The sequence below is a fragment of the Ranitomeya imitator genome, chromosome 5 (assembly GCF_032444005.1).
Source record: "Ranitomeya imitator isolate aRanImi1 chromosome 5, aRanImi1.pri, whole genome shotgun sequence".
Taxonomy (NCBI): domain Eukaryota; kingdom Metazoa; phylum Chordata; class Amphibia; order Anura; family Dendrobatidae; genus Ranitomeya; species Ranitomeya imitator.
The window spans coordinates 396,894,652-396,915,194 of record NC_091286.1 but is presented as its reverse complement, the minus strand read 5'-3'; the positions used below and the strand labels follow the sequence as shown (position 1 = coordinate 396,915,194).

Here is a 20,543-nt window from a genome sequence, read left to right as displayed (position 1 = left end):
TGCCGGATCCGGAAAAAGGTGGATCCGGCGGCCTGATCCCGTTGTTTAAACTGAGCATGCTCCAAATTTTTTTTTTTTTTTATATCCAATAATTTAGATAGGCTAGCCGGATCCGTTAAAAAAAAAAAAAACGGATCCGTCACATCAGTTTTTCACAATCTGCGCCGCATCCAGTTTTTCTGACATTCGCCGGATTTAGCCTGACACTGAAAACCTGATGTGTGAAAGTAGCCTATTATACTACTGAGTCTGCCTGGGGAGTGGGGGGGAAGGTGATGCCTTAACTACAGGGTCTGCCTGTGGGGGCGGCTGCCTTATACTACAGTCTGCCTGTGTGTGTGGGGGGTGCTGCCTTACAGAGTCTGCCTGTGGGAAGGGGTTCTGCCTTATACTACAGAGTCTGCCTATGGGGAGGAGGGGCTGTCTTTAAACTACAGTCTGCCTATGGGGTGCTGCCTTATACTAGAGGGTCTGCCTTTGGGGGTGCTGTCTTATACTAGAGGGTTTGCCTAAAAAAAAAAAGTTTATTTGTGGGAGCTGATAAAGACAAAATTATAGCTCTGGATTAAGTGACACAGTTTAGAAGCTTCGACTAGGGATGATCCAATAGCTTTGGATAAGTGCTTATGCGAATAGCTGTATCGGGTACCTTGATACTGGAGCACTCCCGATTAATCAGCTTTTCGGTGCCAAAGCCTGATTGTTGGGCCCTCCATGCATGTATTGTGACTGTCACACAGCCGTGACACATGCAGCTGCCGCAGCAGACACCTGATTATTGGGAGCGCTCCAGTTATCCAGGTTATTCGGATAAGCACTTATCCAAAGCTATTCGATCATCCCTAGTTTCAACCCCACCAGGGTCTTTTCGCTAAGTCGCTGCAAAGAGAAGAGGATAACATACGTGGAGATGTACATGAGATTTTTGAAGCCTAATATAGCGGTGTTGTGATTATCCAAGTGGTCCTTTCTTTATCAATACTTTTATGTTTTGCAGGTAATGCTGACATGTACTATCCGGACTATGTATAAGAAGAAGATGCCAGTATTCATGTAGAAAGTACATATATGACTCGTTCTTCCTGCAAGATGGCTGCTCCTCGTGATCTCATATCTGCCCTGAGCAGTTTAGACTTTGATTTAGACTATTCCTCATGGAACGTCCGCCTGAATCTGATAGCAGGAGGATTCCTATTTTATGCAGGCATTTTTGCATTTGGTCACCTTGCATCTATTGTGCTTTTTGCCACTTACAGATCACTACCTACCAAAGAGAAAGTATTTTGGAACCTTGCGGCTACAAGGGCAGTATTTGGGGTCCAGTGCATTGTGGCTGGGCTAAATGCACTACTTATTGACCCAGTTCTCGCTGCTGATCAGATCACGGGTCAGCAGGGGTGGGCTGCTTTTACCATGTTGATAGCAATTGGGTTCTTTACATTTGAAAATCTTGCTCTTCACACATCTAATTTTGTGTTCTGGACATTTGACATATTTTTGGCTGTCCACCACTTTTTTGCTTTTCTAGGATATTTTGGTGCTGTCATCTGTAGCACAGTGGGGCATTATATGCCCATGGTCACTTTATTATTAGAGATGAGTACTCCATTCACCTGTATTTCATGGATGCTGCTAAAGGTAAGAATACTTTGTTGGGATTTATCTCATAAACCGAAAATGTTCACCTATCTACAGGACATTTGTGATGGCTTGGACTCCAATGATCATAATGGATATTCCAGAATCCCCATGCATGACCATGAGTTTGTTCAAATCAACTGCACAGTAATATTATCATTATTATTTATTGTTATAGCGCCATTTATTCCATTGCGCTTTACATGTAAGGAGGGGTATTCGTAATAAAAACAAGTACAATAATCTTAACCACTTTCTGCCATTGGATGTACTATTCCGTCCATGTGGGGTGGGCCCTACTTCCCAAGGACGGAATAGTACGTCCAGCGCGATCGGCCGCACTCACTGGGGAGCGCGGCCGGGTGTCAGCTGCCTATCGCAGCTGACATCCGCCGTTATGTGTCAGGAGCGGTGACGGACCACCCTCGACACATTAACCATTGGCACACCGCGATCAAACATGATTACGGTGTGTCGGCGGTAAAGGGAAGCGTCGCGCAGGGAAGGGGGCTCCCTGCGGGCTTCCCTGAGACCCCCGCAGCAACGCGATGTGATCGCGTTGCTGCGAGGGTCTCCTTACCTCCCTCCCTGCTCCAGGCCCGGATCCAAGATGGCCACGGCATCCGGGTCCTGCAGGGAGGGAGGTGGCTTACCAAGTGCCTGCTCAGAGCAGGCGCTTGGTAAGCCTGCAGCACTGCAAGTCAGATGGGTGATCTGACAGAGTGCTGTGCAAACTGTCAGATCACCGATCTGTGATGTCCCCCCGGGACAAAGTGAAAAAAAATGTTTCCACACATGTAAAAAATAAATAAATAAGAAAAAATAATTCCTAAATAATGAAAAAAAAAATAAAAATGTGTGTGTGTGTGTATATATATATATATATATATATATATATATATATATATATATATATATATATATATATATATATATATATATATATATATATATATATATATATATATATATATATACTATTGAAACCGTTCTACGCCCGGGTGGCGAGCATTTATATTGGTATATGGTCTCCATCCTGTTATGTGCTGCTCCATCCTGCGTCCCCATCCTGGTATGTGCTGCACCCATCCTGCGTCCCCATCCTGTCATGTGCTGCTCCATCCTGCGTCCCCATCCTGCCATGTGCTGCACCCATCCTGCGTCCCCATCCTGTCATGTGCTGCACCCATCCTGCGCCCCCATCCTGTCATGTGCTGCACCCATCCTGCGTCCCCATCCTGGTATGTGCTGCACCCATCCTGAGTCCCCATCCTGCATCCCCATCCTGTCATGTGCTGCACCCATCCTGCGTCCCCATCCTGTCATGTGCTGCACCCAGCCTGCGTCCCCATCCTGTCATGTGCTGCACCCAGCCTGCGTCCCCATCCTGTCATGTGCTGCACCCAGCCTGCGTCCCCATCCTGTCATGTGCTGCACCCAGCCTGCGTCCCCATCCTGTCATGTGCTGCACCCAGCCTGCGTCCCCATCCTGTCATGTGCTGCACCCAGCCTGCGTCCCCATCCTGTCATGTGCTGCACCCAGCCTGCGTCCCCATCCTGTCATGTGCTGCACCCAGCCTGCGTCCCCATCCTGTCATGTGCTGCACCCAGCCTGCGTCCCCATCCTGTCATGTGCTGCACCCAGCCTGCGTCCCCATCCTGTCATGTGCTGCACCCATCCTGCGTCCCCATCCTGTCATGTGCTGCACCCATCCTGCGTCCCCATCCTGTCATGTGCTGCACCCATCCTGCGTCCCCATCCTGTCATGTGCTGCACCCATCCTGCGTCCCCATCCTGTCATGTGCTGCACCCATCCTGCGTCCCCATCCTGTCATGTGCTGCACCCATCCTGCGTCCCCATCCTGTCATGTGCTGCACCCATCCTGCGTCCCCATCCTGTCATGTGCTGCACCCATCCTGCGTCCCCATCCTGTCATGTGCTGCACCCATCCTGCGTCCCCATCCTGTCATGTGCTGCACCCATCCTGCGTCCCCATCCTGTCATGTGCTGCACCCATCCTGCGTCCCCATCCTGCGTCCCCATCCTGTCATGTGCTGCACCCATCCTGTCATGTGCTGCACCCATCCTGCGTCCCCATCCTGCGTCCCCATCCTGTCATGTGCTGCACCCATCCTGCGTCCCCATCCTGCGTCCCCATCCTGCGTCCCCATCCTGTCATGTGCTGCATCCATCCTGCGTCCCCATCCTGGTATGTGCTGCACCCATCCTACGTCCCCATTCTGTCATGTGCTGCACCCATCCTGCGTCCCCATCCTGGTATGTGCTGCACCCATCCTGCGTCCCCGTCCTGCGCCCCCATCCTGGTATGTGCTGCAACCATCCTGCGTCCCCATCCTGCGTCCCCATCCTGTCATGTGCTGCTCCATCCTGCGTCCCCATCCTGTCATGTGCTGCACCCATCTGGGGGCCTGAGCAGGCGGGGACACCGGCGCGCTGTGGGGGTCAGGTGCCGGTATCGCCGCCAGCTCAGGCCCCCCCAGCGCTTCCTATACTCACCTGTCTGTCCCGTTCCAGCGCTGCGCGCCGCCATCTTCCCGGTCTCCTGGCTGTGACTGTTCAGTCAGAGGGCGGTGCCGGCGCGCATTAAGCGCGTCATCGCGCCCTCTGAACTGAAGGTCACAGGCCGAAGACCGGGAAGATGGCGGCGCTCAGCGGTGGAACGAGGACAGGTGAATATGGCCGATACTCACCCTCCTGGCGGTCCCTGCTTCTCTGTTGGAGATCGCGGTGTGCGTTCAGTGTGAACGCACACCGCGATCTCCCGGGAGCGTCACTCTGTGAGGCCCAGACTGCGCTTGCGCCTGCGCAGTCTATAAAGGCTTCGGACAGAGTGACGCTCCCAGCGTTATATTATAGATATATATTATTCCCATAAATACATTTCTTTATCTAAATAAAAAAAACAAACAATAAAAGTACACATATTTAGTATCGCCGCGTCCGTAACGACCCCACCTATAAAACTGTCCCACTAGTTAACCCCTTCAGTAAACACTGTAAGAAAAAGAGGCAAAAAACAACGCTTTATTATCATACCGCCGAACAAAAAGTGGAATAACACGCAATCAAAAAGACAGATATAAATAACCATGGTACCGCTGAAAGCGTCATCTTGTCCCGCAAAAAACGAGCCGCCATACAGCATCATCAGCAAAAAAATAAGTTATAGTCCTCAGAACAAAGCGATGCAAAAATAATTATTTTTTCTATAAAATAGTTTTTATCGTATAAAAGCGCCAAAACATAAAAAAATGATGTAAATGAGGTATCGCTGTAATCGTACTGACCCGAAGAATAAAACTGCTTTATCAATTTTACCAAACGCGGAACGGTATAAACGCCTCCCCCAAAAGAAATTCATGAATAGCTGGTTTTTGGTCATTCTGCCTCACAAAAATCGGAATAAAAAGCGATCAAAAAATGTCACGTGCCCGAAAATGTTACCAATAAAAACGTAAACTCGTCCCGCAAAAAACAAGACCTCACATGACTCTGTGGACCAAAATATGGAAAAATTATAGCTCTCAAAAAATATTTATTGCAATAAAAAGCGTCTTTTAGTGTGTGACGGCTGCCAATCATAAAAATCCGCTAAAAAACCCGCTATAAAAGTAAATCAAACCCCCTTTCATCACCCCCTTAGTTAGGGAAAAATTAAAAAAATTTATTTCAATTTTTCCGTTAGGGTTATTGTTAGGCTAGGTTCAGATTGCGTTAATGGGACCGCGCTAACGAACAGCGTTGCACGGCGAAATTAACGCTGTGCAATGCGTCCGTTAGCGTGCCCATTGGCAGCAATGGGAACGCGCATCGCTAGCGCGTGCCACTTTCGGCACGCGCTAGCGATGTGCCGGTATTTTGTGACGCTTGCAGCGTCCGCGGCGCGCCCGAGGTCCGTTCCCTGCTCTCGCAGATCGGGGATCTGCGAGAGCGGGGACGTTAAACGCGACCCCGAAAAAGACATTGCGTTAGCGCAATCCGCTAGCGCTTAGCGCTAAACGGATTGCCCTAACGCAATCTGAACCTTGCCTTAGGGCTAGGGTTAGGACTAGGGTTAGGGTTGGGGCTAGGGTTAAGGCTACAGTTAGGGTTGGGGCTAAAGTTAGGGTTAGGGTTTGGATTACATTTACGGTTGGGAATAGGGTTGGGGTTAGGGGTGTGTCTGGGTTAGAGGTGTGGTTAGGGTTAGGGGTGTGTTTGGATTAGGGTTTCAGTTATAATTGGGGGGTTTCCACTGTTTAGGTACATCAGGGGCTCTCCAAACGCGATATGGCGTCCGATCTCAATTTCAGCCTGAAAAAGTAAAACAGTGCTCCTTCCCTTCCGAGCTCTCCCGTGTGCCCAAACAGGGGTTTACCCCAACATATGGGGTATCAGCATACTCAGGACAAATTGGACAACAACTTTCGGGGTCCAATTTCTCCTTTTACCCTCAGGAAAATACAAAACTAGGGGCAAAAAAAAAAAAAATTGGGGGGGGGGAAAATTTCTTATTTTCACGGCTCTGCGTTATAAACTGTAGTGAAACACTTGGGGGTTCAAAGTTCTCACAACACATCTAGATAAGTTCCTTGGGGGTCTAGTTTCCAATATGGGGTCACTTGTGGGGGGTTTCTACTGTTTAGGTACATATCAATCCATCTAAGTCTGCATTCCAAATGATGCTCCTTCCCTTCCGAGCTCTGCCGTGCGCTCAAACGGTGGTTCCCCCCCACATACCGGGTATCAGCGTACTCAGGACAAATTGGACAACAATATTTAGGGTCCAATTTCTCCTGTTACCCTTGGAAAAATACAAAACTGGGGGCTAAAAAATAATTTTTGTGGGAAAAAAATTTTGTTTTATTTTTACGGCTCTGCATTATAAACTTCTGTGAAGCACATGGTGGGTCAAAGTGCTCACCACACATCTAGATAAGCGGGTCTACGTTCCAAAATGGTGTCACTTGTGGAGGGTTTCAATGATTAGGCACATCAGTGGCTCTCCAAACGCAACATGGCGTCCCATCTCAATTCCTGTCAATTTTGCATTGAAAAGTCAAACGGCGCTCCTTCCCTTCCGAGCTCTCCCATGCACCCAAACAGTGGTTTACTCCCACATATGGGGTATCGGCGTACTCAGGACAAATTGTACAACAACGTTTGGGGTCCATTTTCTCCTGTTACCCTTGGTAAAATAAAACAAATTGGAGCTGAAGTAAATTTTTTGTGAAAAAAAAGTTAAATGTTCATTTTTATTTAAACATTCCAAGAATTCCTGTGAAACACCTGAAGGGTTAATAAACTTCTTGAATGTGGTTTTGAGCACCTTGAGGGGTGCAGTTTTTAGAATGGTGTCACACTTGGTTATTTTCGATTATATAGACCCCTCAAAATGACTTCAAATGAGATGTGGTCCCTAAAAAAAAAAATGGTGTTGTAAAAATGAGAAATTGCTGGTCAACATTTAACCCTTATAACTCCCTAACAAAAAAAAATTTTGGTTCCAAAATTGTGCTGATGTAAAGTAGACATGTGGGAAATGTTACTTATTAAGTATTTTGTGTGACACATCTCTGTGATTTAATTGCATAAAAATTAAAAGTTTGAAAATTGCAAAATTTTCATAATTTTCGCCAAATTTCCGTTTTTTTCACAAATAAACGCAGGTAATATCAAAGAAATTTTACCACTATCATGAAGTACTATATGTCACGAGAAAACAGTGTCAGAATCACCGGGATCCGTTGAAGTGTTCCAGAGTTATAACCTCATAAAGGGACAGTGGTCAGAATTGTAAAAATTGGCCCGGTCTATAACGTGCAAACCACCCTTGGGGGTAAAGGGATTAAACAATACAAGTCATAACTGGTACAGGAGGAGAGAGGACCTTGCCCGCGAAGGCTCACAATCTACAAGGGAAGGGTGAGAATACAGTAGGCGAGGGTAGAGCTGGTCATGCAGCGGTTTGGTTGATCGGTGGTTACTGCAGGTTATAGGCTTGTTGGAAGAGGTGGGTCTTCAGGTTCTTTTTGAAGGTTTCAATGGTAGGGGAGAGTCTGATATGTTGTGGTAGAGTTCCAGAGTAGGCGTGATGCGCGAGAGAAATCTTGTATGCGATTGTGGGAAGAGGAGATAAGAGGGAAATACAGAAGGAGATCTTGTGAGGATCGGAGGTTGCGCGCAGGAAAGTACTGGGAGACGATGTCAGATGTATGGAGGAGACAGGTTGTGGATGGCTTTGTATGTCATGGTTAAGGTTTTGTACTGGAGTCTCTGGGCAGTGGGGAGCCAGTGAAGGGATTGACAGAGGGGAGAAGCTGGGGAATAGCGGGGGGACAGGTGGATTAGTCGGGCAGCAGAGTTTAGAATAGATTGGAGGGGTGCGAGAGTGTTCGAAGGGAGGCCACAGAGCAGGAGGTTGCAGTAGTAAAGGTGAGAGATAAGGGCATGGACTAGGGTTTTTGCAGATTCTTGGTTGAGGAATGAACGGATTCGTGAAATATTTTTGAGTTGAAGTCTGCAGGAAGTGGAAAGGGCTTGGATATGTGGTTTGAAGGAGAGATCGGCGTCAAGGATTACCCCGAGGCAGCGAGCTTGTGGAACTGGGGAGAGTGGGCAGCCATTTACTATAATGGATAGGTTCGTTGGGGGGTCGCGTGAGATGGGGGAAAGATGATGAATTCTGTTTTGTCCATGTTAAGTTTCAGAAATCTAGCAGAGAAGAAGGATGAAATAGTGGACAGACATTGAGGGATTCTGGTTAGTAGGGAGGTGATATCTGGTCCAGAGATGTAGATCTGTGTGTCATCAGCATAGAGATGATACTGAAAGCCATGAGATTCTATGAGCTGTCCCAGGCCAAAGGTGTAAATGGAGAAGAGCAGGGGCCCTAGGACTGAACCATGTGGGACTCCGACAGATAGGGGGCGAGGTGAGGAGGTGTTGTGTGAGTGGGAGACGCTGAATGTCCGGTCTGTTAGGTATGATGAGATCCAGGATAGGGCCAAGTCTGTGATGCCAAGGGATGAGAGGGTCTGTAATAATAGGGAATGGTCCGCTGTGTCAAAGGCAACAGACGGGTCCAGGAGGAGGAGGACAGAGTAGTGTCGCTTCCTCTTGGCGGTTAAGAGGTCATTGGTGACCTTTAGTAAGGGCAGTTTCAGTGGAGTGGTGTGTCCGGAAGCCAGATTGTAAGCGGTCGAAGAGGGAGCAAGAAGAGAGATGGGAGGACAGTTCAAGGTAGACGTGGTGTTCCAGTAGCTTGAAGGCATAGGGGAGAAGTGATAAAGGGCGATAGCTAGATACAGAGGATGGGTCAAGAGAAGGCTTTTTGAGGATAGGTGTGATGGAGGCATGTTTAAACCTTGAGGCAAAAACACCAGTTGTTAGTGATAGGTTAGGGTTGGGATGAAGACTCTGGTGAGGTTTGGGATGAAGTGGGATGGGATCTGGTCAAGTGTACAGGTGGTGAGATGTGATCTTGAGAGTAGAGTGGAGAGTCGATCTTCTGTAATAATGAAGAAGTTGGTTTTGGAGGTGGAGGGCTGGGAAGTCGGGAGGAAGGGCTCTGGGGGTTGTTGACCAAAACTGTCTCTGATGTTATCAATCTTCTGCTTGAAAAATGAGGCAAAGTCTTCAGCTGAGATGAGTGGGGAGGAAGGAGGTGCTGGGGGACGGAGGACAGAATTGAAGGTGTTGAATAACTGTTTAGGGTTGTGAGACAGGGAGGAGATGAGAAGTAGGTTTGTTTAGCTGTGGTGAGTGTGGTCTTGAAAGTAGTGAGGTACTGTTTGAATGCGATGAAGTGCTCGTTGGAGTGGGATCTTTTCCATCTGCGCTCAGCAGCCCTGGAAGCTCGCATCAGTTCTTTGGTCAGGCTGGTGTGCCAGGGCTGTCTATTGATTTTGCAAGCTTTGGTATGTGTAAGTGGGGCAGCAGATTCCAAAGCTACAGCTATTGTGGTGTTATATAGAGCGGCAGCGTCATCCGCATTGTGTAAGGAACTTATGTCTGTGAGAGGGAGGAGGGATTCAGAGAATGAGTGTAGGTCAAGGTGTTTAAGATTTTTGCGAGGGTGTGAAAGTTTGTGGGGTGGGGATTGTAGACATGGAGTGGAGAGGGAAGAGAATGTGAGAAGGTTGTGGTCAGAGAGAGGAAGAGGTGAGTTAGAGAGGTTAGATAGGGAGCAGAGGCGGGTGAAGATGAGGTCCAGTGTGTGGCCATCTTTGTGGGTGGCTGCAGAAGACCATTGAGTGAGGCCGAAGGAGGAAGTGAGAGATAGAAGTGTAGTGGCAGCTGAGAAGGAAGTGTCAATGGGGATGTTGAAGTCGCCCATGATGATAGTAGGGATGTCCGCGGAAAGCAAGTAGCCAGGTGGTGAAGTGGTCAAAGAAGGTGGTGGCTGGCCCTGGGGGGCAGTAGATGACAGCCAGTTGGAGGGGGAGTAGATGCGCACAAAGTGCACCTCAAAGGAAGGGAGGGTAACCGAGGGTGGCGGTGGGATTGGGGTGAAGGAGCATGTATCTGACAGGAGAAAACCAACTCCTCCGCCATGTTTGCTGCTGCGGCGGGGGTGGGAGAAAGGTGGAAGCCACCATACGAAAGTGCAGCAGGAGAGGCTGTGTTAGAAGGGGTGAGCCAGGTTTCGGTGATGGCGAGGAAGGAAAGTGTGGTAGTAACAAAAAGATAATGGATGTAGGAAAGCTTGTTGCAGACAGAACGAGCGTTCCACAGAGCTCCTGTTAGTGGGACTGGGGAAGCGGGGGCTGGGTGAATGGGTATAAGGTTAGAGAGGTTACGGAAGGTTGTGATAGAGCGTGGATGGGAGGTAGAAATGACTGTTGGAATATGGTGAGGAGGACCAGGATTTGGAGAGATATCACCAGCAGTGAGAAGGAGCAGAGAAAGTGTTAGCAGGTGGGAGCAGGAGAGGGCATGAGGGGGCTCTGTGTTTGGAGACAGAGGATTGTAGGTTAAGGAACAGTTCTGAGGAGGAGGTGAGATGAATAGGGAGGATTGAAGAAGAGATGAACAGTTCCTTACTTGGTGTAGGGATCAGGGGAGTTGGCAGAAAGTGAAGGATTATAGGGGTGAAAGTGAAAACAAACAAACTTTGTTTATAGTGACTGGCCAGTTACCTTCAGTTCCCTTCTGGTTCAATTCAGGTTTTAATTCTAAAATTAATCTTCACACTTCTAGGACGCACTTCTAGGAATCACACTGCAGACTGAAGTCTATGCAGACTTGAGCTATGCAATATATGTACAACTAAGTGCATTCAGGTGAGAAGCAGAGTGTAGTGGTCTCTGTTCATCTTGGTCAGAGAAATAAGGGTGGACCAGATGCATACAATAAAGCATTGAGTAAACAACGTCATAAATAACATGAGTGGGGTAAAGCTGGGGTTAGCTGAAAGGCATACCATGTGAATGCTAGGTGCACAGGCAAGACTATGTGCAAAGCTGGGTGATGTACTATGTGCACTTCATAGACAGAGAGCAGGAGAGCTGGGTGGATGAACATACCTGTCGGAAGAATAGAGATACTTATTAGAGCGCGATGGTAGCAGGTAGCAGATTATTAAGCCAATACTGTCGGATGCCCATTACTGGTGTAGTGGATACCACAGCGGTCATTAGAGCTGGTGCAAATCGATGTGTAGGACCAGTCCATTGACCCTGCCAGCAATCTAGGATTACTGGACAGGAGTCCTATGAACCATCTGCCAGCATCGCGGCTTTTCTTATGATCGCCTGGTATGTATCTATGTATCCTATGACGTTGCGCCAGGCTGGCTATTCTAAAGACTAGCTAGGAATGCTGTCAGTTAGGTCTCCCTTTCAGTGGCCACAGATTACTGATCTAGCCGTTTGGACTGGGTTCTTCAAGACGATTTGCACCAGCTCTAATGACCACTGTAGCATCCACTACCCCACTCAATTAAGGACATGCGTCACTGTTGGCTCAATAATCTGTATTAAAGGGAAGCTGTCAGCAGGATTGTGCACAGTAACCTACAGACAGTGTCAGGTTGGCGCCGTTATACTGAATACAATGATACCTTGGTTGATTAAATCCATCTTATGGTTGTTGTGTAATCTTTATTTGTAGTTTGCAGTTAATGAGATTCTTGTGCTTCGTGGCGGCCTGTGGGGGTCTTCATGTGGGGCTCTGCTTACATATTCATACTGATGGCTTATGACAGGTCAATGATCCCTCAGTGACCAGCCCCCTATTTTACATACTGAAAATAATCTGTATTGAAGAAAAACAAACCACATTCTGCATGCAGGCGTCTGCCCTGCAGCTTCAGCACATCTATTATATGCAGTAAATTTTTATATTTAGTGATATACAGTATATACTCGAGTATAAGCCGAGATTTTCAGCCCTTTTTTTTGGGGCTGAAAGTCCCCCTCTCGGCTTATACTCGAGTCATACCCAGGGGTCGGCAGGGGAGGGGGAGCGGGGACTGTCTAATTATACTCACCTGCTCCTGGCGCGGTCCCTGCAGGTGCAGGTCCCTGGTTCCCCGGCGCCGCAGCTTCCTGTACTGAGCGGTCACATGGTACCGCTCATTACAGTAATGAATATGCGGCTCCACCTCCCATAGGGGTCGAGCCGCATATTCATTACTGTAATGAGCGGTAACTGAGCAGGTGAGTATAATGGGGTGGGGGAGCGCTGCTCCACACAGACACTTGCCCCATTTGCTGTTGCTGCGATAGAAAAGAAAAAAGAAAAAAAATCACATACTCCCCTATCGTCGCTCAGGCCCCCGGCACTTGCTATATTCACCTTCCTCGTTCCGGTGCCGCTCCGTCTTCAGCGTCTTCTGCAGTGGCGCTCAGGTCAGAGGGCACAGTGACGTGGTTAGTGCGCGCCCTCTGCCTGAATGTCAGTGCAGAAGACGCTGAAGACGGAGCGGCACCGGAACGAGGAAGGTGAATATAGCAAGTGCCCGGGGCCTGAGCGACGATAGGGGAGTATGTGATTTTTTTTCTTTTTTCTTTTTTATCGCAGCAACAGCAAATGGGGCAAGTGTCTGTGTGGAGCATCTTATGGGGTCATAATTAACTTTGTGCAGCATTATATGGAGCATCTTATGGGGCCATAACTAACATTTGTGCAGCACTGTATGGGCCTCCCATCTTCATAGGATGACGTCCTCTTCTTGTCTTCCTGTCGCGGCTCCAGCGCAGGCGTACTTTGTCTGCCCTGTTGACGGCAGAGCAAAGTACTGCAGTGCGCAGGCGTCTGGAAAGGTCAGAGAGACCCAGCACCTGCACACTGCAGTACTTTGCTCTGCCCTCAACAGGAAAGACAAAGTACGCCTGGGCTGGAGCCGCGACAGGAAGACAAGAAGAGGACGTCATCCTATGAAGATGGGAGGCCCCGGATCGGACCGCCCCTGGGTGAGTGTAATCTAACCTCTTTTTCTCATCTTTCATGTTACATCGGGGGTTTATCTACAGCATTACAGAATGCTGTAGATAAAGGTACCTTCACACACAACGATATTGTTAACGATATCGTTGCTATTTGTGACGTAGCAACGATATCGTTAATGAAATCGTTATGTGTGACAGCGACCAACGATCAGGCCCCTGCTGGGAGATCGTTGGTCGCTGAATAAAGTCCAGAACTTTATTTCGTCGCTGGATCTCCCGCGGACATCGCTGGATCGGCGTGTGTGACACCGATCCAGCGATGTCTTCACTGGTAACCAGGGTAAACATCGGGTAACTAAGCGCAGGGCCGCGCTTAGTAACCCGATGTTTACCCTGGTTACCATGCTAAAAGTAAAAAAAAACAAACAGTACATACTTACCTACAGCCGTCCGTCCTCCAGCGCTGCGCTCTGCACTCCTCCTGTACTGTCTGTGAGCCGGAAAGCAGAGCGGTGACGTCACCGCTCTGCTTTCCGGCTCCCAGACAGTACAGGAGGAGAGCAGAGAAGCAGAGCGCAGCGCTGGAGGACGGACGGCTGTAGGTAAGTATGTACTGTTTGTTTTTTTTTACTTTTAGCATGGTAACCAGGGTAAACATCGGGTTACTAAGCGCGGCCCTGCGCTTAGTTACCCGATGTTTACCCTGGTTACCGGCATCGTTGGTCGCTGGAGAGCGGTCTGTGTGACAGCTCTCCAGCGACCAAACAGCGACGCTGCAGCGATCCGGATCGTTGTCGGTATCGCTGCAGCGTCGCTTAATGTGAAGGGGCCTTAAGCCCCTGATGCTGGTGGGCTTGGCTCACCCTCGATTTTGGGGGTGACAGGTTCCCATTAATGTTCATGAATGAACATTACAATCATGAATCATAAAAAAAAAAAACAAGCAAGAACACAAGACCAGCCACCAGAGGGCACCATGGTACAGCTCATTCACAAAATACTGTTAGGTTTATGAAACCTATGACTAAAATTGTGCATTTAGCCTATGTTCAACTGCACATTGGGGTAAACTAAGCTGGCAAAATATGCAATAAAATATTAGCTGCATGGTTTACCACTAATATTGTATTGTATATGGATTTGTTCAGTAAAATGCCACTCAGATATATTTACAGTTGTTTAAAAAAAAAAAAAAAAAGTCTTTGTACCCTACTTGATTTCCTATTCTTTTGCATGTTTGTCACACGTAAATGTTTCAGATAACCAAACAAATTAAAAAATTACAGAAAGGTACCACAGGAGAACACAAAATGCAGTTTTTAAATGAAGGTTTTTTTGTTTTTTTTTTATTAAGGGAAAAAGAAATCCAAACCTACAGGGCCCTGTGGGAAAAGGTGATTGCCCCCTAAACCTAATAACTGGTTGGGACACCATTAGCAGCAACAACTGCAATCAAGCGTTTGCTACAACTGGCAATGAGTCTTCTACAATGTTCTGGAGGAATTTTGTCCCACTCATCTTTGCCAAACTGTTGTAATTCAGCCACATTGGAGGGATTCCAACCATGAACCATATTTTTAAGATAATTCCACAGCCTCGCAATCAGATTAAAGTCATGACTTTGACTAGACCACTCCAAAGTCTTAATTTTGTTTTTCTTAATCCATTCCGACATGGACTTGACAGTGTGTTTTTGTATCACTGTCATGCTGCATAACCAAAGTGTGCTTCAGTTTGAGGTCCCGAACAGATGGCCGGACATTCTTCAGGACAGCAGAATTCATGGTTCCATTTACCACATCAATTCTTCCAGGTCTTGAAGCGGCAAAACGGCTCCAGAACATCACATTACCACCACCATATTTTACTGTTGGTATGATTGAAACGTTGAACTTTTTGTCTCGTCAGTCCACAGAGTATTCTCCCAAGTCTTTGGGGATCATCAACATTTTTCTGGCAAAACTGAGGCCAGCCTTTATGTTCTTATCGCTCAGCAGTGGTTTTTGTCTTGGAACTCTGCCATGCATGCCACTTTTTCACACAGTCCCTGTAAGTTTGGACTTCTTTTTCCATTAATAATAAAGACCTTCATTTAAAAACTGCATTTTGTGTTATCTTTGTGTAATGTTTTTAAAGGGCCAATGTCACCCCCTCCAGCCGTTATAGTCTAAAAGAGCCACCTTGTGCAGTAGTAATGCTGCATTCTAACATGGTGGCTCTTTTGGTTTTTGGTGCATGTATTCCCCAAATAAAGCGTTTTATTACTTTTCCAAAGTACCTGTCTTTATCCAGGGAGGCAGGTCCTCACCCCCCTGCTCGAACCGCCACACTGCCGTCACTCAAATATTCCATGGCTCCGGGTGCCGCTCCCTCCGCGCTGTTTTTGCTTGAAATCCGCCGCCTGCGCTGTGTACTACTGTGTGGGGCAGGCGCAGTGAGGTCTGGCTGTCTGACCTCACAGCCAGGCTTGCAGACTGCGCCTATGCGGCCGCCGTGCCTATGAATCCCAGCCCCGCACTGTGCATAATGCATAACACACTGTGGGGCAGGGATTCCCAAGGTGGGTGGCCGCACTGCCCGCACAGGCGCAGTCTGCAAGCCTGGCTGGGACGTCAGACAGCCAGAGCTTACTGCGCCTGCACAACACAGTAGTACTGTGTGTTGTTTGTAGTCCATCATAGTTGAGTAACGTAACCTGCAAGTATTAGGTCATGTGCACATGTTCAGGATTTCTCGCAGAAAATTCCTGAGAAAAACCTGAAATTTTGTGCAAGAAATCTGCATGCGTTTTTGATGCGTTTTTTTTCCGGACATTTCCCAATGCATTTTGTAGTGGGAAATCCGCAAAAAAGAAACGCAAAATTAATGAACATGCTACGTTTTTTACTGCGATGCATTTTTTTTCGCGGAAAAAAAGCGTCATGTGCACAGAACATGCGGAATTCATTCTAAATGATGGGATGCTTATTGTATGCTGTTTTTTTTGCGGTTTTATAGCGTTTTTATCGGGAAAAAACGCGAAAAAAAATCAGCAACGTGTGCACACAGCCTTAATAATATTTGCATGGGAGCTAAATTTGCAAAAAAGGTGATAACTTTGAATATTTGTGCACTCTATTTAGTGTAATTGCTGCAGTGTAAATATTAGTGTACCTCCCAGAGTAGAGGTCACTATATGGCTATAGTGTACTTTCTGGCTAATTTTACATGCATTTTAATGTAATTTTCTTTTTTTTTTCTCTCCCTTTAGGCGGGTTGGTCACAGACGTTATTTTGGAAGGTGAATCAGTGGGTTATGATTCACATGTTCCATTGCCGTATGGTCCTTACCTATCATATGTGGTGGGTATCTCTTTCCAACTGGGATCACCTGCTGAGCTCTGTGAACGTGCTGTACGTAGCTTTCTTCTTCGTTGGACTCTCTTTAGTTACACTAATACTAAACCCGTATTGGACCTATAAGAAAACCCAACAGCTGCTGACACCTGTTGACTGGAACTTTGAATCAATATCCAAACCATCTTCAAGGGCTAGAAATGGCAGAAACTTCATAAAGAAGAATGAATAGTGCGCTGTTAAGATGGCCACACTTATTGCTCTCTGGAAAGATTAAAATAGAACAGTGTTTTCTTCTGTACAGATCTATCCCTTTGATCCGGTCTGAAAAAAAAAGTTTGTCATGTGTGTATGTGATTATGGAAAATGTAAACATAGATTGCAAATTGTGCACACATGGTATTTACTCCGAGTTAATCGGGACTATGTATTCTGATTTCTGCAGCAGTTACCTTCCCCCCCCCCCCCCCCCCCCTCACATGTTTATGGGGAAAAAAAACTTTCTACAAGGTTCAAATATGGCACTTAACAGGTTTTTTTTTTTCTCTGAATAATAATGCTACTAAAGTACAAAGTTTTGAATAAGAAATCAAGTGAGTCGACACCATTAAAAAATAAAAAAAATAATAAAAAAAAAAATAATAAAGATGACATGACCACGATGAGCTTTTTCTTATTCAGTAAAGGTATATCATACAGCTATATAACATTATAATATAATGTGGATTTTTTTTTCTTTTATGGGAACATGTTAATCTAATTTAATGATGTTGTTCACCAGCTTTTTGCAATGTAGCACTGTAGTACATGAGGATTACTTTCTGGTTTGGGTCTTTTGGGAATACTCAGTATTTTAAATCTTGCACAAAAGCAAAGTGAATGCTAATCTTACAGCTCTGACAGCACTGCCCTAGTTTGTATGTATGAATGTGAAAATGGTGCACATATAACCCTATTTAATTCCTTAGCCACCGTAGGATTATGCCTTTAAAGGGAACCTGTCACCCTGAAAATCGCGGGTGAGGTAAGGCCACCGGCATCAGGGGCTTATCTTATATAAGCCCCCGATGTTACCTGAAGGAGGAGAAAAAGACGTTTCCAGCGCCTGCGCACTACAGTACTTTGTTCTGCCCTCAGTAGGGCAGACAAAGTACGCCTGCGCCGGAGCCGTGGCTGAAGATCAGAAGAGGATGTCTTGGAATGAAGATGGGAGGTGCCGCAGCGGACCAGAGACACCCATCCGACCGGACCAGCAGCGGGACCGCCCCTGGGTGAGTAATCTAACGTCTTTTTCTCCTCTTTCAGGTAACATCGGGGGCCTATCTACAGCATTACAGAATGAGGGTCGTTGGTCGCTGGGGAAAGTCCAGCACTTTATTTTGTCGCTGGATCTCCCGCTGACATCGCTGAATCGGCGTGTGACGCCGATTCAGCGATGTCTTCACTGCTAACCAGGGTAAACATCAGGTTACCGCGCTTAGTAACCCGATGTTTACCCTGGTTACCGTTGTAAATGTAAAAAAACAAACACTACATACTTATATTCCCGGTGTCTGGTCATGTCCCCCGCCGTCAGCTTCCCGCACTGACTGGTGAGCGCCGGCCAGCCATAAAGCACAGCGGTGACGTCACCGCTGTACTTTGCGGCCGGCGCTCAGTCAGAACTGGAAGCTGAAGGCGAGGGACATGACCAGACACCGGGAATGTAAGTATGTAGTGTTTGTTTTTTTTACATTTACAACGGTAACCAGGGTAAACATCGGGTTACTAAGCGCGGCCCTGCACTTAGTAACCCGATGTTTACCCTGGTTACCCGGGGACTTCAGGATCGTTGGTCGCTGGAGAGCGGTCTGTGTGACAGCTCTCCAGCGACCAAACAGCGACGCTGCAGCGATCGACATCGTTGTCGGTATCGCTGCAGCGTCGCTTAGTGTGACGGTACCTTTAAGGGTAGTCCACTACTTGGGGTCAAACATGGGCAATGTCCATTTAAATTAAATAGTGTATACTTCCGGCGCCAATCCTGGCCTTTACGTGAGTTTGTGTCATTTGAGCCCTTTGCCAAATCAGCACTGGCATCACTGCCCCCACCTTCGGACAGATCGATCATCATGGGGAAGTCAGAACAGCCGCAGTGCTCGCTTCCTGTTGATGTCCAATATGTCTGATGGTGGGGCCAGTGCTGATTAGGGGCAGGGCTCCCATGAACATTAGCTAAACATGGGGGCTGACACTGCTGGAATAGCACCGGAGGTGAGTATAGGTGTATTTATTTTAAGTGAGCCAAACGTGAGGAGTGAGAAGGGGCTGTCCAAGTAGGAGAACCCCCTTTTAACACTAGTACCTGCTATTGGGGCCAGAAGTGATGCCTGTCCATCCACCAGTCACTTGACGGCTGAAACCAATGATTGAATCCTTTACCCTTTTTGTTAACTTTACAAAGACCAGAAAATCTCTTTAACTTTTGAGGAAAAATGTTTTTGAAATTAAGGATACAATAATTGTATGTCAGTGTTCTGAACATATCGGCATGGGACTACAGATGAAGCCGAGTGAACGTATCTTGCTAGTATTTAAGCCAACTCTGCAGAGATTGTGACCTGTTCAGGTGTGTACTGGCTATGGACAGTAGTTCTGTCACACATTCCTCCTTTTTAAAGGAATCTGTCACCAGGATTTAGACACTTTATCTGAGAGCAGAATGATGTGGGACAGAGACCCTGATTGCAATGATGTGTCACTTACCGAGCTGCTTGCTGTGATTTTGATGATCTCTTGCTGATAATAGTGATTTTATCATTGTAGAACTAGTAAACCTGATGCCAGATAGTCTAACCTTTATTTCTGCCTATGTACAATGTACACAAAGCTGTCGGTGTGGTGGGCAGGGCTACAAGTCGCAACGATCAGAGAACTGGCAGATCTGCAGTAAATAAAACCCATTTTTATCAAACTGCAGCGCATGTGCCATCCCCTGTCTTCTCTGGCGTTGTTAGCGTTTTTCTACAAGGCTTCCTCAAGTGATAATCTGTGATGTCTTGTGACAAAGGATGCCAAGCAGTGGAAGGATGGGGTGAGATGCTGCCACCATGTACAGATGCTAATTAACATGACAGGTGAGAAGATTATTGTTCATTGGTAAGACGAGGTATGTTAGGTTGGGTGATGCCACCCTGATGAAGTTTTCCTTGAAATGCGCTTTGGAGTAGACGCCATCCCTGAAGGAACAGATATTTTCCTTGTGATAACTGACATTTTTTTTTTCCATTGATGCACTTTTGTCCCAGTTGGTGCTTGTTGAAATATTCATTCACTGGCTAAGCTGTTTTTGAGTTTGGGATACCTTTTCATTGTACTCATTATTACTTTGCCCTAATTCCCTTTTGTCTTTAATTATGGCCTTATTTACAGCAAGTTTTCAAATTGCAGCTGTTGCTTGTGTATATTTTTCATAATTTTCTTGTTTATTATGTTTTAACCTTTTTATAAAAAAATCTTTTTCTTATACAGTATCTCATCATTGTGTTGTACACTAGCACCTACTATCTTCTTGCATTTTCACCACTCTGGGGTCTGCTCTGTATCTACTTTTTTATTCTAATCAAGGTCATCACTACTTATTGATAACTATTTGCACACCTATGTACAGTTATTTCTGATATATATATTTTTTACCTTTTTTATGTCTGTTTTCTCTGATGCCTCCTTTTCCGTTGCCTCACTTATTAAATATTTTTATTCATTTTCTGTTTTAATAAAGTCTTAATACTTTTTTGTGTCATATTTACTTAATGCATGTTATTTGTTGATGGGGTATACACTATTGCTACATTATTATTTATTGCACATAGTGATATATTAGTTAGGCATGCATTCATGTTTTTTTCAGTCACCACGGCACCACTAGAGAGAGGATCTGCATTTCCAGGACAGGAAACCTTCAAAAAAAAAAAAAAGAAAGTCTCCTTTCTTGGCATCAGTTGGTTTCCTGTCCTTGATGTGGAACCATCAGTAAAAAAGATGGCAGTGAAGAGGATTCCCAGTCATGGGTCGGCTGGGGTGTGGCAGGGCATTCTGTCTGCTGCGGCCGGTACCAGAGGGAGCTGAAAGCGCTGCAGAGGTCACCACAGGGGTATACTCCGAGTGGGCATGACCGTGGAACCCACGAACCCCC

General features: G+C 46.6%; 1 protein-coding gene across 1 annotated transcript in view; it reads left to right on the top strand.

Annotated features, from left to right (window-relative positions):
• The window catches only part of LOC138637981 (protein CLN8-like), a 47,914-nt gene extending 30,049 nt beyond the window's left edge, over positions 1-17,865 (top strand). The window contains exons 2-3 of the mRNA XM_069726910.1: positions 998-1,638; positions 16,284-17,865. Of these exons, the coding sequence (XP_069583011.1) occupies positions 1,069-1,638; positions 16,284-16,601 (888 nt within the window). The 5' untranslated portion in view covers positions 998-1,068 and the 3' untranslated portion in view covers positions 16,602-17,865. The remainder of the gene's footprint in view (positions 1-997; positions 1,639-16,283) is intronic.
• The last annotated feature ends 2,678 nt before the right edge of the window (positions 17,866-20,543 follow it).